The sequence below is a fragment of the Piliocolobus tephrosceles genome, chromosome 5 (assembly GCF_002776525.5).
Source record: "Piliocolobus tephrosceles isolate RC106 chromosome 5, ASM277652v3, whole genome shotgun sequence".
NCBI classification, from domain to species: Eukaryota; Metazoa; Chordata; class Mammalia; order Primates; family Cercopithecidae; genus Piliocolobus; species Piliocolobus tephrosceles.
Window position 1 is genome coordinate 62,467,218 of NC_045438.1, and position 19,190 is coordinate 62,486,407.

The following is a 19,190-nucleotide window of genomic DNA, read 5'->3' on the forward strand; positions in this document are numbered from 1 at the left end:
CTGTAATCCCAGCACTTTGGGAGGCCAAGGCGGGTGGATCACAAAGTCAGGACATGGAGACCATCCTGGCCAACATGGTGTAACCCTGTCTCTACTAAAAATACAAAAATTAGGGCTTGGTAGCGTGCGCCTGTAGTCCCAGCTACTCCAGAGGCCGAGGCAGGAGAATCACTTGAACTTGGGAGGTGGAAGTTGCAGTGAGCTGAGATCACACCACTGCCCTCCAGCCTGGGCGACAGAACAAGACTCCATCTCTAAATAAATAAATAAATAAATAATAAAAATAAAAGACTGTGATGAGTGTATTCTCAAGTGAGGAATTTTAAGTTTGTTTTACACACATTCATTCACTCATCTATCAACAGGTGCTTAGTAACTTTTTTTATTATGCTATTCTAGGCATTGCATTAAGATAGTGGTTCTCAAACTTTTGAGGCACAAGACTCCCTTACACTCATAAGAATTGTTGAGGCTCCATAAGAGGTTGTGCTTACATGGGCTGTATGTATTTATATTTACCATATTAGAAATTAAAACTGAGACTTTAAAAATATTTATCTGTTTAGAAATCATAAAACCATGACTTGTTAACATAAATTGCGTATTTTATGAAAGATAATTTTTCAAAACAAAAAATTATGGAGAAAAGTGGCTTTGCTTTACATTTTCACAATCTCTTCAATGTCCGACTTAAGAAAAGTTGGATTCTCACACCTGCTTCTGCTCAATCTGTTGTGATATATTGCTTTTGCTGAAGTACACGAAGAAAATGTAGTTTCACACAGATATATACTTGGAAAGGGAGGAGTATTTTAATAGCCTTTGGAGTAATTGTGGATATTCTTGATTCTACATCAAAACCCAACAAGGGGAAGTTTCCTGAAGGTTGGTTGCATTGTGGAATCTGAAACTGTTATCAGTGAACTTTTCAAAACTTGGTTACATTAAAATCCATTGGTCTATCTTGCACTTGGAATGAGCCTATAACCTATGCCTAATTTTTGTGGTACCATGATTGGTCATTTGGAAAATGTTGGTTCACTGAGTTATACAGATCTTCCAAATGTTGACACATTTTATTATACAGTATCAAAAAATCGCATTTGTTAATGTCACCACTAATCTCACCAAGAAAAGCCCTTTATTAAGCTTATGGCATTGGATATAAGTTTTTCGAAATTCAGATTTTCACTTGAATGTTATAACTGGCAACAAATGCTATCACTTTTTGTCCTTGAAGTGACAGGGTCATTCCATTCGCTTTTCATAAAATTTCTGCCAAATACCCAAGGCTGAATAAACATAGATTGTCTGTTGTTCTTCCAGGAAAAGATGTAGAAAAATAAGCTGAAAGTTTTCAATTCCCACTGAAGGAGTTGAGACTTTATAAATAAAAGAAAAGTTTCTTGAGCAAGACAGTAACATAATTAAAGAAATATATTAAGGAAATTAATATGATGATGGCAAACAGGGTGAATTTCAGTGAGAAGATTGAGATTTCTGGGTGGGGATACAAGCTAATAACTGTGCTAAACCAAAATTATATTGGCTGTTTAAAAAAACAGAAAATTATAGTGTGTCCATGGGTGTTTTATTACTCTCATAACTTACACAAACATTATATACATGTGCTCTACTATATTATGAAATATTAATATGAGAAAGAAAATGATATGGCATGCAACCTCTATAATATACCTTTACCATCTATATGAATAAACTTTCCTAACATGAGTTAAAGTAATTACTAGCATGAAATTTCCTTCCCTAGGTACCTCATCTGTCTAAAATAAACTGACTTGGAGTTTTCAAAAATGTCTCTTTCTAGCCCAGTGATGTCTTTATCATGAGAAAAACATTATTCATAGTTACACTTCATGTGGCAATCACCTTAAGTGTTAATTTAAAATTTTTACAGATGAGTTTATGATAGATGATATTTTATAAAGTAATAATAAATCCATGCCCTCGTATGTTGATAACTTTATAAAATTTTAAAATTATGTTTTACTTTACAGGTTATATTATCACTGAAATACCATCACTTTCACAGGATGCCATGACTACCTTACAGCAAATAGAATTAATTAAAAACTTAAATTTGAAACCTGATATTATAATCAATATAAAGGTAAGAATATTAATTGTTTTGCTAGTAAACCATTCTTTTTGATAGTAGTTAAATTCAAGGAATGCTTTAAACATTTTTAAGTAGTTATGGAGATAGTAACTTATGCATCAATCACAGGAACTGAGTCATACTTTCTCATCGTTCTGTGCTCTTGCTCCTACAGCTCCATCCACATGAGATACCTTCTTGCCTCTTCACCAGGCTTCATCATAGCCATCCTTTGAAAGTCAGTTAAGACATCATCTCTTTAGAACTTTCCCTGACAACTACCCCGCTCCACTACCTCTCTTTCTTTCTCTCCCTTCCACACCTTACTTATCATAAGAGAGTTAAATCTCCCTCTGATGACCATTTGTGGTGCTTTCCCCTCCCTATCATGTTACTCACTTACTGCATTATAATTATCCATTTTCCTCCTAGACTCTGTCTTACTTGAAGGTAGGAACCATGTCTTGTTCATATAAACATCAACCAGTATACTATGTGGTACCTAGTGGCACCTAGTAAGTTTACTAATAAAATGAAAGAATAGACACATGGCACGAATGTATGAATGTTAAAGAACACTACTATATTAATTATGAGTTAAGACTGGTTCCTGTTCCTAATTCTCTCTTTTATTGTTAGAATTTGGTCAATCACATCTAGAAGTCTTGATTTCCTTTTTACAAAGATGACAATAGCTGCCTTATAGGGTTGTAATAAGAATCTAGTAAGGTGGTATCTTCTTGTTTATGTCAAAACAAATGATAAGCTTTTGTATCCATACTTTGCCAGGGTTTATGACAGCTCAAATAAATGAGATGGTTGTCAGCTCAGATGCTGGGACCCAGTGGAGTGTCAGGGTCAGCTGTGCAAGAGAGGTGGCCTTGCAGTTCTGAGTGTGGTGTAATCTGCAGCCCCAGCCACCACTCATGGCCAGGGCTCAATCACAATTGCGAGTGAACTTGAGAATGTCACACATGTGAATGTGGACATAACAGAGAGAAAACCACATACAAAACTAAACTACATATAAAAACTAAACTGAGGAAAAGACAGATTCAATAGGAAATTAAGATCTAGTTGAAAGAGAGCACACAGATATACAGGCCAGAAGACCCCAAATGGTTACTAAGTTTGGGTCGTAAATTTGGTTCTAGGTTTGATGAACTAAAGTAAAAGGGGAAATATGACCAGTTATAAAATTCACATTGTCCATGAGAAGACAAGCCATTCCTCAGGCAAAACAAGACTGCCATTGAGAATGAGAGAAATACCTTAGATGGGTCTTAATACAAGAGACTGCTTAATGTAGTGAATAAAGTCCTTAACCCCATTCATGTTATAAGTGTGATAGTGAAGTGTCCTATGGCAGTTTCTAGAGGGTAACCAGAGTATCACCAGAGGGCGTAATGTGAGACAGAATTCAGTGCAACACACACTTTTTGGATAGTTTGGCCTTATTGGGGAGTAAACCTGGAATTTCTAGAGCAGAAGCTCTTAGCCCGAGATCCATGAATCCCTAAGCATTCATGCACCTCTTGAAATTATACATAAAACTTTATGCATATATGAACTTTTCTGATGCAAAAATCTATGGTTTTCATCATATTCTAAAGGATTCTGTGCTACCAAAAACCTAGTTAAAGTCTAGCAATCTACTAGAGCAGTAGTTATCAGAGAGTAGTCCCAGAGCAACAGCAACCAGAAGCTTGGTAGAAATGCAAATTCTCAGGCCCTACCCCAGAACTAAGAACCAGAATCTGTCAGATGGAGCCCAGCTATTGGTGTTGCTAAGCCCTCCAGGTGACACTGAGCACTTCTGCTCTGAGGCATATGCTTCAGACTCACACTTTCATTAGTCACTTCCTGCAAATGAGAACGGGAGACAGCTGAAGGAGATAGTCCTTGTCAAGGTCCTAGAAGGTGGGTATCCTGGGTTGTAAAACAGATGTTTTAAAAAAATTACCTGAGTAGGTTGAAATTTTTTTGTGAAAAATTAGGAAGCCTAGCAAAAGCCTTACCTCAATAATTACCCATCCCATCTCCACCTAGAGATGGCATGAAGAAATCAGAAAATGAGCAATGAAGGTTCCAACGTTCTGGCTTCCTTCGTTTCTCAATGTGTGGTACATGAACTGCCGGCATCAGAATCACTGAGGATGCTTGTTGAAGAATCTAAGCCTCACTCCAAACTTAATAAATGACAAGAGGAGCTGTGATCGATTTAACAAGCTCCCCAGATAGAGTTACATGCTCATGTATCAGAATCACTGCCTCAGAAAACCATCCAGATTTTTTTATCCTGAAAAACATTCAGAGCACAATTTACAGCCTCAAACCATCATTATCATTAATAATGCACCATAGGCCATGGACTACAATCAGAAGGCCTGGTTCCAAGTTGCAGTTCCTCCATGTGACATTGTGATCTGAGATTGGTCTCTCAGTCTGCCAGAGCTGTACTTCTCTGACCTGCAGAATGGCTTTAATCATAATTTGGATTGCTTATCTTATAGGGTTAGTTGAGAATTCAGTAAAATCGCACATGTGAAAGCACTTTGGAACAAGAACCTTGTAGACTTTGGTTTTGGCTTTTTTACTACCTAGATTCGGTTTTCTCATTTACAAAATATAAATGTTATACTAGAATAGATGATCTTTCAGGTCCCATTTATGACTGGCATTGTATAAAATACCTCACCCATAAAGCTGTAAATGATAGTAAATATTACAAATAAACAATATTTTTATTAGAAATATGTGGCTATTCCCCCCATTTTGTTCCATTCTTAAACTTTTCAAGCTAATCATAGAATTCTGTGTACCTTTGCAGAGTTAACTGATTTTCTATTCCATTTCTCTACTCTTTCTACTTTTCCAATCCTCTTTCCTCATCTTAAGATTTGTAATACTTTTCCACCTATATTAATTTTGGACAAATAAAAACATATAGCATAAAATTAGTGTCTGAGCCTCTCTTGGCATGTAATGAAACCTGATGCAAAATGCCAGTCACAACATTGCATTTGCTTAGGTTTTAAGGGAATTTTTTGGTTTATGTACTGTACAATATATTCAATAAATACACATGGAATTAAAAGCATATTCAAAATGTTTTAAGTGATTTAATAATGTTGTTTCTTAGTGTCCTGACTATGATTTGTGCCAGAGAATTTCTGGGCAAAGACAGCACAATAATACGGGATACATATACAGTAGAGACCAGTGGGATCCTGAAGTCATTGAGAATCAGAGGAAAAAGAAGAAAGAAACACAAAAAGACAGAAAAGGAGAAGAGGAGGAAGAGGAGGAAGAGCAAGAAGAAGAAGAGGTAATATCTCAATAGGTGACTACCATACACTACACTTTTAAAAATTGCTATAATTAAATTAAATTATGGTATAGATAATAGGAAATAGCAGATGCTACACATTTTCTTTACATTTTTATTGAGTTTGGAGGACATAAGCAAAAGTCTTTCATGTTTTCAAGGATTATGAGATGATAATCTTGAAGTCAAGTTTAGCCTTCCTGTCAGTGTAGATGTGTCTCTACATTTCTGATGTCTGACACCCAGTGTGCTTCATTTCATAACGATGGAGTTATTGGTCACCTACTATGTGTCAAGCACTAGGCAAGGTAGAATAAGAAGTTAGAGCATTTCTTAGTCTATTTTCTGTTACCTACAACAGAATACCTGAAACTGGGTAATTTATAAAGAATGACTTTTTTTTTTTTTAATTTAAGCTTCAGGGAGTACATGTTCAGATTTGTTGTATGGATATATTGTGTGATGCTGAGGTCTGGGCTTGCACTGAACCCATCACCAAAATAGGGAACACAGTACACAACAAGGATTTTTTCAACCCTTCCCTTTTTCCCTCCCTTTCCTTTTTTGGAGTCCCTAGTGTCTATTGTTCCCATCTTCATGTCTATGTATATACCCTGTGTTTAACTCCCACTTATATGTGAGAACATGAAGTATTTGGTTTTCTGTTTCTGATAATGGCCTCCAACTGCATCCATGTTACTGCAAAGGACATGATTTTATTCTTTTTTATGGCTGTGTAGTATTCCATGGTGTATGTGTACCACATTTTCTTTATCCATTCCTCTATTGATGGGCACCTAGATTGATTCCATGTCTTTGCTGTTGTGAACAGTGTGCGAGAAACATGAGAGTGTAAGTGTCTTTTTAGTAGAACAATTGTTTTAGTAAAACAATTTATTTTCCTTTGGGTATATGACCTGTAATGGAATTGCTGAGTTGAATAATTCAGTTTTCAATTCTTTGAGAAATCTTCAAACTGCTTTCAACAGGGAATGAACTAATTTACAACTCCACCAACAGTGTATGAGCATTCCCTTAAGAAAAGGAATTTATTTCTTATAGTTATGGAGGCTGAGAAGTCCAAAGTTGAGGAGTCGCATCTGGTGAGGGCCTTCTTGCAGGTGGAGACTCTCTGCAGAGTCCTGAGGTGGTGGCGCATCACATGGTGAGGGGGCTGAGTGTGCTACATCAGGTCTCTCTTCCTCTTCATATAAGACCACCAATCTTACTCGCATAATAACCAATTAATCCATTAACCCATTAATCCATGAATGGATTAATCCTTCATGGGCCCTCATGACTCAGTCACCTTTTAAAGACCCTACCTCACAATACTGCTACATTGGGGACGGAATTTCAGTATGAGCTTTGAAAGAGACAAACATTTAAACCATATCAGAGCAATAAAGGACTAAATTAAATATAATGTGGGGAGCAAAGTAAACCAGGCGTCATTCAATTTGTGAAGCTAACACAACCCTGATTTCAAACTCTTGACAAAGAGAATGTGACAAGAAATATGTAGCCCAATTTCACATGTACACATTGCTATGACAATTCTAAAGTAAATACTACTAAATATAAGCAATAGGGCATCAAAATAATATTTTTGTCTTCTAAGGTTTTGGGCTAAAAGATAATCTTTTACCATGACTTGACAAGAAAAATTGATATTAAGAAATGTATTAATAGGTGATGGTCTGGATATGACCCACTAGGGTGGGAAGGGCCATAGTTGGCCAATACCTGCCCTAGTGAAATATGCCTGTGATTGATTATTTCTATTAGGGCCTAGACGCTGTGAAGTCAGATGTTAATTTATAGATAGACACATTGCAAATTGTTTCTCCAGTAGAAAAAGTAACCCCCAAAGGTTACAGCTTTATCGTCCTATAGGACATTAAGCAGCCTTGTATCTAACTTTGCAATTTTATTTCAGAGATTAGAAATACTTTCACCTTGCCATTCTACTGGTCCCCTAATTAATGGGTTAGATAAATCTTTGAAATGGTATTCAATTTTTAAAAAGTGTTAACATAATAAAGCCCATTTAAAAACATAATCTCGCCCATGTAAATAAGGCGTTAAATAGTAACCAGCATGAATTCCAGATTTTTTCAAATAAAGGAAAGCCTCATAGCAAGTAGGAATAAAGTGTGCCACTTTAGCATAAATAAAACATACCATCTTAAATCAAAGCCAATGTAGCCCTCAAATGGTGAGATACAGGGGTCACAACTCACTTAATTTTAGGGCCCAGGTAGGTTTTGTCCATTGGTGATATCGGCCAGGGATTACATAATTGGGAAGAGGGAGGATTGGGGTAGGCTAACACTGCATTGTGCAGTATGATAGCCACTAGCCTCACATGGCTATTTAAATTGAAATCAATTAAAATTACATTAAGTTTAAAATTTAGTTACTCAGTATCTCTAGCCACATTTCAAGTGCTCATTGGCCAAGTATGGCTGTGGACAGTGGAGCTATGGAACGTCTCCATTTCTGCAGAAAGTTTCATGCTCTTCAGAGGACAACTGCCTCTTGGCTCCAGCCCAACCAACTGTTGCCATGTGGAAATGCTGGCCCATTTTTACCAGGGAGGCCATTTTTTCCAGGGAAGCCAAAAACACGTTTTAAAATAGATGGGAGTGGCAATTAGTCTGAAATGTTTACAACACCATGTTGGCCAGTGCTGTGGGAGATGATCAATTTATATCCTTAGACTAGACTCAGCCTCTGGGGTCTGGTTTGTATGATCTCTGCCTAGTGACACAGCCGTGTTCAGAAGTTAGATGAACAGACCTGCCACCTGCTGAGATCGATGGCCAACATGAAGATGTGCTCATCCTACACACACACAAATCGAAGCACTGTCCTTGAATTGCTACAACAGCATTGTAAATGTTCTCTTGGCTTTTGTTCTCCTCAACTCTCCCTATCCCATTCCACTTGTTACAGAAGCCAGACTCATTTAAAAATATATATATAGATAACCCTCAGTGACTTTCCATTGCCTTTAGATTAAAATCCAGACACCCTCATGTGGCTTACAAAGCCATGAACCCAGCGTCTCTGATCTCAATTCTGCCTACTCATTGTATTCCAGCCACATTAGCCTTCTAGCTAGTCGTCTTCAACTGTGCTAAGCTCATTTCAGCTTCACGCCTTTGCATTTACTGTTTCCTCTCTCCTCTGCCTACAACACTTTTCAATTCATCTTCACATGGCTATTCCTTCTACTTATCCTGGTCTCACCTCAGGTATTACATCCTCAGAGACCCTCCAGCAAGCAACTCTCTAACCTAGCGCTGTGCAATAGAAATGTACTGCTAGCCATAAGTGATTTTAAATGTACTAGTAGACATGCTTTTTAAAAGCAAAAAGACACAAAATAACTGAGACTCGGGCGGAGCAAGATGGCCAAATAGGAACAGTTCCAGTCTCCAACTCCCGGCGCAAGCGACAGAGAAGACCGGTGATTTCTGCATTTTCAACTGAGGTACTGGGGTCATCTCACTGGGGAGTGCCAGACAATTGGTGCTGGTCAGCTGCTGCAGCCCGACCAGCGAGAGCTGAAGCAGGGCGAGGCATTGCCTCACCTGGGAAGCGCAAGGGGGAAGGGAATCCCTTTTCCTAGCCAGGCGAACTGAGACACACAACACCTGGAAAATCGGGTAATTCCCACCCCAATACTGCGCTTTAAGGAAACGGGCACACCAGGAGATTGTATCCGACACCTGGCCGGGAGGGTCCCACGGCCACGGAGCCTCCCTCATTGCTAGCACAGCAGTCTGCGATCTAACCACAAGGCAGCAGCGAGGCTGGGGGAGGGGCGCCTGCCATTGCTGAGGCTTAAGTGGGTAAACAAAGCCGCTGGGAAGCTCGAACTGGGTGGAGCTCACAGCAGCTCAAGGAAACCTGCCTGTCTCTGTAGACTCCACCTCTGAGGACAGGGCACAGCTAAAAAACAACAGGGGAAGCAGCAGAGGCCTGTGCAAACCCGAACGACTCTGTCTGACAGCTTTGAAGAGAGCAGTGGATCTCCCAACACGGAGATTGAGATCTGAGAACGGACAGACTGCCTGCTCAAGTGGGTCCCTGACCCCTGAGTAGCCTAACTGGGAGACATCCCCCACTAGGGGCAGTCTGACACCCCACACCTCGCAGGGTGGATTACACCCCTGAGAGGAAGCTTCCAAAGTAAGAATCAGACAGGTACACTCGCTGTTCAGCAATATTCTATCTTCTGCAACCTCTGCTGCTGATACCCAGGCAAACAGGGTCTGGAGTGGACCTCAAGCAATCTCCAACAGACCTACAGCTGAGGGTCCTGACTATTAGAAGGAAAACTATCAAACAGGAAGAACACCTATACCAAAACCCCATCAGTACGTCACCATCATCAAAGACCAGAAGCAGATAAAACCACAAAGATGGGGAAGAAGCAGGGCAGAAAAGCTGGAAATTCAAAAAATAAGAGCGCATCTCCCCCTGCAAAGGAGCGCAGCTCATCGCCAGCAACGGATCAAAGCTAGTCAGAGAATGACTTTGACAAGATGAGAGAAGAAGGCTTCAGTCCATCAAACTTCTCAGAGCTAAAGGAGGAATTACGTACCCAGCGCAAAGAAACTAAAAATCTTGATAAAAGAGTGGAAGAATTGATAGCTAGAATAATTAATGCAGAGAAGGTCATGAAATGAAATGACACAGATGAAAACCATGACACGAGAAATACGTGACAAATCCACAAGCTTCAGTAACCGACTTGATCAACTGGAAGAAAGAGTATCAGCGATTGAGGATCAAATGAATGAAATGAAGCGAGAAGAGAAACCAAAAGAAAAAAGAAGAAAAAGAAATGAACAAAGCCTGCAAGAAGTATGGGATTATGTAAAAAGACCAAATCTACGTCTGATTGGGGTGCCTGAAAGTGAGGGGGAAAATGGAACCAAGTTGGAAAACACTCTGCAGGATATCATCCAGGAGAACTTCCCCAACCTAGTAGGGCAGGCCAACATTCAAATTCAGGAAATACAGAGAACACCACAAAGATACTCCTCGAGAAGAGCAACTCCAAGACACATAATTGCCAGATTCACCAAAGTTGAAATGAAGGAAAAAATCTTAAGGGCAGCCAGAGAGAAAGGTCGGGTTACCCACAAAGGGAAGCCCATCAGACTAACAGCAGACCTCTCGGCAGAAACTCTACAAGCCAGAAGGGAGTGGGGGCCAATATTCAACATTCTTAAAGAAAAGAATTTTAAACCCAGAATTTCATATCCAGCCAAACTAAGTTTCATCAGTGAAGGAGAAATAAAATCCTTTACAGATAAGCAAATGCTTAGAGATTTTGTCACCACCAGGCCTGCCTTACAAGAGACCCTGAAGGAAGCCCTAAACATGGAAAGGAACAACCAGTACCAGCCATTGCAAAAACATGCCAAAATGTAAAGACCATCGAGGCTAGGAAGAAACTGTATCAACTAATGAGCAAAATAACCAGTTAATATCATAATGGCAGGATCAAGTTCACACATAACAATATTAACCTTAAATGTTAATGGACTAAATGCTCCATTTAAAAGACACAGACTGGCAAACTGGATAAAGAGTCAAGACCCATCAGTCTGCTGTATTCAGGAGACCCATCTCACATGCAGAGACATACATAGGCTCAAAATAAAGGGATGGAGGAAAATCTACCAAGCAAATGGAGAACAAAAAAAAGCAGGGGTTGCAATCCTAGTCTCTGATAAAATAGACTTTAAACCATCAAAGATCAAAAGAGACAAAGAGGGCCATTACATAATGGTAAAGGGATCAAATTCAACAGGAAGAGCTAACTATCCTAAATATATATGCACCCAATACAGGAGCACCCAGATTCATAAAGCAAGTCCTTAGAGACTTACAAAGAGACTTAGACTCCCATACAATAATAATGGGAGACTTCAACACTCCACTGTCAACATTAGACAGATCAACGAGACAGAAAGTTAACAAGGATATCCAGGAATTGAACTCATCTCTGCACCAAGCGGACCTAATAGACATCTATAGAACTCTCCACCCCAAATCAACAGAATATACATTCTTCTCAGCACCACATCGCACTTATTCCAAAATTGACCACAATATTGGAAGTAAAGCACTCCTTAGCAAATGTAAAAGAACAGAAATTATAACAAACTGTCTCTCAGACCACAGTGCAATCAAACTAGAACTCAGGACTAAGAAACTCAATCAAAACCGCTCAACTACATGGAAACTGAACAACCTGCTCCTGAATGACTACTGGGTACATAACGAAATGAAAGCAGAAATAAAGATGTTCTTTGAATCCAATGAGAACAAAGATACAACATACCAGAATCTCTGGGACACATTTAAAGCAGTGTGTAGAGGGAAATTTATAGCACTAAGTGCCCACAAGAGAAAGCAGGAAAGATCTAAAATTGACACTCTAACATCACAATTAAAAGAACTAGAGAGGCAAGAGCAAACACATTCAAAAGCTAGCAGAAGGCAAGAAATAACTAAGATCAGAGCAGAACTGAAGGAGATAGAGACACAAAAAACCCTCCAAAAAATCAATGAATCCAGGAGTTGGTTTTTTGAAAAGATCAACAAAATTGACAGACCGCTAGCAAGATTAATAAAGAAGAAAAGAGAGAGGAATCAAATAGACGCAATAAAAAATGATAAAGGGGATATCACCACCGACCCCACAGAAATACAAACTACCATCAGAGAATACTATAAACACCTCTACGCAAATCAACTAGAAAATCTAGAAGAAATGGATAATTTCCTGGACACGTACACTCTTCCAAGACTAAACCAGGAAGAAGTTGAATCCCTGAATCGACCAATAGCAGCTTCTGAAATTGAGGCAACAATTAATAGCCTGCCCACCAAAAAAAGCCCAGGACCAGATGGATTCACAGCTGAATTCTACCAGAGGTACAAGGAGGAGCTGGTACCATTCCTTCTGAAACTATTCCAATCAATAGAAAAAAGAGGGAATCCTCCCTAACTCATTTTATGAGGCCAGCATCATCCTGATACCAAAGCCTGGCAGAGACACAACAAAAAAAGAGAATTTTAGACCAATCTCCCTGATGAACATCGATGCAAAAATCCTCAATAAAATACTGGCAAACCGGATTCAGCAGCACATCAAAAAGCTTATCCACCATGATCAAGTGGGCTTCATCCCTGGGATGCAAGGCTGGTTCAACATTCGCAAATCAATCAACGTAATCCAGCATATCAACAGAACCAAAGACAAGAACCACATGATTATCTCAATAGATGCAGAAAAGGCTTTTGACAAAATTCAACAGCCCTTCATGCTAAAAACGCTCAACAAATTCGGTATTGATGGAACGTACCTCAAAATAATAAGAGCTATTTATGACAAACCCACAGCTAATATCATACTGAATGGGCAAAAACTGGAAAAGTTCCCTTTGAAAACTGGCACAAGACAGGGATGCCCTCTCTCACCACTCCTATTCAACATAGTGTTGGAAGTTCTGGCTAGGGCAATCAGGCAAGAGAAAGAAATAAAGGGTATCCAGTTAGGAAAAGAAGAAGTCAAATTGTCCCTGTTTCTAGATGACATGATTGTACATTTAGAGAACCCCATTGCCTCAGCCCAAAATCTCCTTAAGCTGATAAGCAACTTCAGCAAAGTCTCAGGATACAAAATTAATGTGCAAAAATCACAAGCATTCTTATACACCAGTAACAGACAAACAGCGAGCCAAACCAGGAATGAACTTCCATTCACAACTGCCTCAGAGAGAATAAAATACCTAGGAATCCAACTTACAAGGGATGTAAAGGACCTCTTCAAGGAGAACTACAAACCACTGCTCAGTGAAATAAAAGAGGACACTAACAAATGGAAGAACATACCATGCTCATGGATAGGAAGAATCAATATCGTGAAAATGGCCATACTGCCCAAAGTTATTTATAGATTCAATGCCATCCCCATCAAGCTACCAATGAGTTTCTTCACCGAATTGGAAAAAACGGCTTTAAAGTTCATATGGAGCCAAAAAAGAGCCCGCATTGCCAAGACAATCCTAAGTCAAAAGAACAAAGCTGGAGGCATCACGCTACCTGACTTCAAACTATACTACAAGGCTACAGTAACCAAAACAGCATGGTACTGGTACCAAAACAGAGATATAGACCAATGGAACAGAACAGAGTCCTCAGAAATAATACCACACATCTACAGCCATCTGATCTTTGACAAACCTGAGAGAAACAAGAAATGGGGAAAGGACTCCCTATTTAATAAATGGTGCTGGGAAAATTGGCTAGCCATAAGTAGAAAGCTGAAACTGGATCCTTTCCTTACTCCTTATATGAAAATTAATTCAAGATGGATTAGAGACTTAAATGTTAGACCTAATACCATAAAAATCCTAGAAGAAAACCTAGGTGGTACCATTCAGGACATAGGCATGGGCAAGGACTTCATGTCTAAAACACCAAAAGCAACGGCAGCAAAAGCCAAAATTGACAAATGGGATATGATTAAACTAAAGAGCTTCTGCACAGCAAAAGAAACTACCATCAGAGTGAACAGGCAACCTACAGAATGAGAGAAAATTTTTGCAATCTACTCATCTGACAAAGGGCTAATATACAGAATCTACAAAGAACTCAAACAAATTTATAAGAAAAAAACAAACAACCCCATCAAAAAGTGGGCAATGGATATGAACAGACATTTCTCAAAAGAAGACATTCATACAGCCAACAGACACATGAAAAAATGCTCATCATCACTGGCCATCAGAGAAATGCAAATCAAAACCACAATGAGATACCATCTCACACCAGTTAGAATGGCAATCATTAAAAAGTCAGGAAACAACAGGTGCTGGAGAGGATGTGGAGAAATAGGAACACTTTTACACTGTTGGTGGGATTGTAAACTAGTTCAACCATTATGGAAAACAGTATGGTGATTCCTCAAAAATCTAGAACTAGAAGTACCATATGACCCAGCCATCCCATGACTGGGTATATACCCAAAGGATTATAAATCATGCTGCTATAAAGACACATGCACACGTATGTTTATTGCGGCACTATTCACAATAGCAAAGACTTGGAATCAACCCAAATGTCCATCTGTGACAGGCTGGATTAAGAAAATGTGGCACATATACACCATGGAATATTGTGCAGCCATAAAAATGGATGAGTTTGTGTCCTTTGTAGGGACATGGATGCAGCTGGAAACCATCATTCTTAGCAAACTATCACAAGAACAGAAAACCAAACACCACATGTTCTCACTCATAGGTGGGAACTGAACAATGACATCACTTGGACTCAGGAAGGGGAACATCACACATTGGGGCCTATCATGGCGGGGGAGGGGGGAGGGATTGCATTGGGAGTTATACCTGATATAAATGACGAATTGATAGGTGCTGACGAGTTGATGGGTACAGCACACCAACATGTCACAAGTATACATATGTAACAAACCTGCACATTATGCACATGTACCCTAGAACTTAAAGTATAATAATAATAAAAAATAATAATAATAATAAATAAAAAATAAATAAAAGCAAAAAGAAACAAGTGAAAGTCATTTGAATAATGTATTTTATTTAATTGAATATATCCAAAAATTTTATTTCAACTTATAATCAATATAAACAAGTGAAAGCCATTTGAATAATATATTTTATTTAATTAAATATATCAAAAAATTTTATTTCAACTTATAATCAACATAAACATTCTGAGAATGACATGTTCTATTTTCATCTAAGTTTTTGAAATCTGGTATGTATTTTATATTTACAGCACATTCCAATTGCACTTGCCAAATTTCAAGTGCTCAATGGGGAAATGTGGCTAATAACTTCCATGCTGAATAGCATAAGTCTAGCCCCTTGCTCTGTTTTATTTTCCTCATAGCACTTATCACTTTCTGAAATTATGTTACTTTTTTACTTGCTTATTATCTGTCTGCCCCACTGAATGAAAACTCTATGCAGCAGGGACTGTCTCCAGTGCCTGATAGTGGGTACTTAATACGAAGCTGTGTAATCGCTGAATGAATGAATGCCAGCGTGCTAGCAAAGCCCTCTACTAGAGAGAAAAGAATGGTAGCATCTTTCAGAAAAGATGTGTATTGAGCCACTTTGAAATGTATAACCTTTTGTCCAGTAATTCTACTTGTAGGAATTATTCTAAGGGAAAATATTAGCCATAGAAAGATTTATTTACGAAGCTACTTATTGCAATATTATTTGAATTGTGAAAAGCCTGAAACATTGTTGTCCAACTATAGAGTAATTAAATAATTGTACATTCAAGGAAATTAATATATTATTTGACCATTAAAATAATACTTAAAACAGGTTATAAAATGGCTTATATAGAGAATATAGCTCAAGTAAAATATGTATGTGTGTACATTGATAAAAATGGGAAAGAATGAATAATTAGCATCATAAATATGATATGGAACACTGTACCCTCTGCCTTAAAATGTTCTTTCTCTAGAAACTTGTGTGGTAGTTCTCTCTCCCTCATTTCCTTCAGATTTCAACTCAAATTCCATTTCTTTAGATAACCCTTTCATGACCACTTGATGTAAATAGCATCTTCTCCCACCATTCTTCATCCATGCTACCCTGCTTTACTTTTCTTCCTAGTACTTACCACCACCTAATATGTTATATATTTATTTGTGTACTTGTTTATGCTGCCTTCCTCAACTGCAGTGTATGTGAGTGCTATGAGCCCAGGGTGTTAGTTGGTTTCGTTCGCTGTTCTATCCCAAATCCTTAGAACAGCGCCTGATGCATGGAAGGCACTCAATAAATACTTGAATGAACTACAAGCTCCAGTGTTCACAGGAAATCTAATTTCTCTATTTTGTCTCTAAAAATCTGATGTTCTTCCCCTACTCATCCCTACTTATTGGGGAGCAAACAGACATGAGTAAATATCCAGGTTAATTTAAAGCTTTATTTCATCTGATGAAGACCCCTTAGGAATCTTCCACTCTCTTAAATAAAAATCCTCAATCTCTAATCATCCCTTACCCCTGCTTCTCACCCCAAAATGGTATCTAGGTGTAAGGAGTGGGGAATATGGCTTGTAAATTGAATAGTCATTGACCTAAAGATATTTGAAATCTCTTCTTTTCCATTTAGGCATTTCTTGCCGAAATGCAGATGGTGGCTGAAATTCTTCATCATCTAGTTCAGAGGCCTGAAGATTATTTGGAAAACGTTGAAAACATTGTTAAGCTTTATAAGGAAACAATTCTCCAAACTTTAGAAGTAAGAACAAAATATATCACTGAAAATGAATATTGATATTTGTGTTTCATCACTGGTTAAATAGCTTTCACATGTCTTCATCCCCATGTATTATTATCTGTCTGATTCTCCCCTTGAACTTTGTAGAAAGCTGTTAGAAAAAGGCTTCCATCCCAAAGACTGTTTCCCAGAACAATATTATTTTACTCTTACAAAGCAACTCTGTTACTGCAAAGTGACAAATGAACTGCATTTTTCAAAAGCCAGTGGGGAAATTCCTTTATGGATGGGGGTTGGGAAATTCATGTTAAAAGACTATGTTATAAAAGCGTTTTCAATCCGTAAGTTACAGCTTTATCAAAACAAATGTACACTTCAGGTACACCTTTTGTTTAAAAGGTAGAATTTGTTATGCTGATTGGTCTATGGTTATCCCATTATATGTAAACATGGTAAGACCATTATATAATGTAATAGGAAGGATTTAATTAAAATAGTATTCTAAAAGTATGATGACTGAGATTACAAGTATGTGAAAAGCATATTTTATATGGTAAAAAGTCCAGGTAAGACTCTACCAAATATAATCATTTGTGTTGGAGATTTAGTCAACAAACATTTATGGAACTTGCACATTTAGCCAGACACTATGCTAAGCAACAGAACTATGAAGACAAATAAGACACAGTCCTCCGATTGCCTGTTCCCATATGATAGAGAAACTAAAGAATGCGTTTCATGCTGTCTCACAATGTTTATATTATTTTAAAGATAAATGAGTGGATCATTTTCATTCTCAGCATCCATTCCCCAAAATGGGAACCACACTTAATTGCTTTCATATGTATGACTTCTATTCCTCCCCACCTCTCCTACCACTGGCTTATAAACGTAGCTTCTGAAGCGTGAAGTACATGACTATCAATAACATCCTTTCTTCAATAAAAGCATCCTGACTAATCCTTAAGTGGCTGGCACTGGGTATGAAATATAGCCAAATTAGAATCAGATTCAGAAACTAGAAAATTGTATTTACGGGGGGGGGAAATGCTTATCATTTTAGTAGAAGCACCAGGTTATATTTCCTCACATTGCTGGTGCCCAGTGCAGTGCCCAAAGTCTGGCAAGCAGTAAATGCTTAACAAATGTTGATCAGCACAGATGACAAGATACAAAGGAAAAAGAATGATAGCTTCAATTTCATTGAATATACAACTTCCAGAAATTAAATAGATAAAACCAGACTCAAACTAAAAGACAATAAACTGGAAAAATATTCACATTAACTATGATGAAAGATTTAAAGCTTTGATATATTAAAAGGTCATAGAAATGATTTTTTAAAAGCCTGTAAGTTCACTCTGTCCTGAGATAAATGGACAACAAATATAAGCAATTAACAAAAATGAAGAGTGATAAGCCTGTAGAAAAAATGTTCAGCTTCACTGATAATAAAGAAATGCTAATCTAAGTAATGAAATGTCATTTCCATGATCAAAATTTAAAAGATGAACAGGTAGTAAAAATTCCTATTGCTAGCAAGGGTATGGTAAAGAACTCTTATACCCCAAATATGAATTTGTACGGCCATCCTTTGACAGGTTGTCCACAAAAACACCCAGAAGTAGAAAACATCTAGACCCTGCAGCAAAATGTAGATAAGAATTCATTGCCCTAGTGCAACAAAGCAGAATTTCAAAGCCAAGAACCTAGGCTTTAGGCCTAGATGATACTTGCTGAATAGCCAAGCAATTGCCTTATATGTTGAGGGAGGAGAGCCATAAAGGGTAAGACTCTATAATTCTAATCTCCTCTGACCTGGCTGAGATGTTACTTCGCTTTTAGACCAAGACCACTAAAGTTCAGTGTATCTCTAAGAGATACAAGGAAAGCAAGCAGGAGCAAACTGAGCTGCATCACTTTCTGGTATATGTTCTGCCCTCTGCTTCAGGGCTAAGCCAACACCACGTCCCCATTTGGGCCTGTCTTTGAATCCCAACTCAGCTCCTGGTACAGGTGTCCATTTCCTTAACAGTGTTGATACTCTACAAATTAGTAGTTCACTCTTAAGATTGAATCTAGCTTAAGGAAACAGTAAAAAATATTGAACAGGCTGGGCGCGGTGGCTCATGCCTGTAATCCTAGCTCTTTGGGAGGCCGAGGTGGGTGGATTGCCTGAGCTCAGGAGTTTGAGACCAGCCTGGGCAACGTGGTGAAACCCCATCTCTACAAAAATCCAAAAAATAGCCGGGCATGATGGTGCACACCTGTAATCCCAGCTACTCAGGAGGCTGAGGCGGGAGAATTCCTTGAACCCAGGAGACAGAGGTTGCAGTAAATGGAGATTGTACCTCCAGCCTGGGCGACAGAGCAAGACTCTGTCGAAAGAAAGAAAAGAAAGAAAAGAAAAGAAAGAAAGAAAGAA

The 19,190-nt window shown here is 38.4% G+C and overlaps 1 protein-coding gene across 1 annotated transcript in view; it reads left to right on the top strand.

Annotated features, from left to right (window-relative positions):
• AK9 (adenylate kinase 9) overlaps positions 1-19,190 on the top strand; it is a 197,616-nt gene that overhangs the window by 24,184 nt on the left and 154,242 nt on the right. Inside the window, exons 6-8 of the mRNA XM_023206014.2 lie at positions 2,019-2,131; positions 5,262-5,447; positions 16,658-16,786. Of these exons, the coding sequence (XP_023061782.2) occupies positions 2,019-2,131; positions 5,262-5,447; positions 16,658-16,786 (428 nt within the window). The remainder of the gene's footprint in view (positions 1-2,018; positions 2,132-5,261; positions 5,448-16,657; positions 16,787-19,190) is intronic.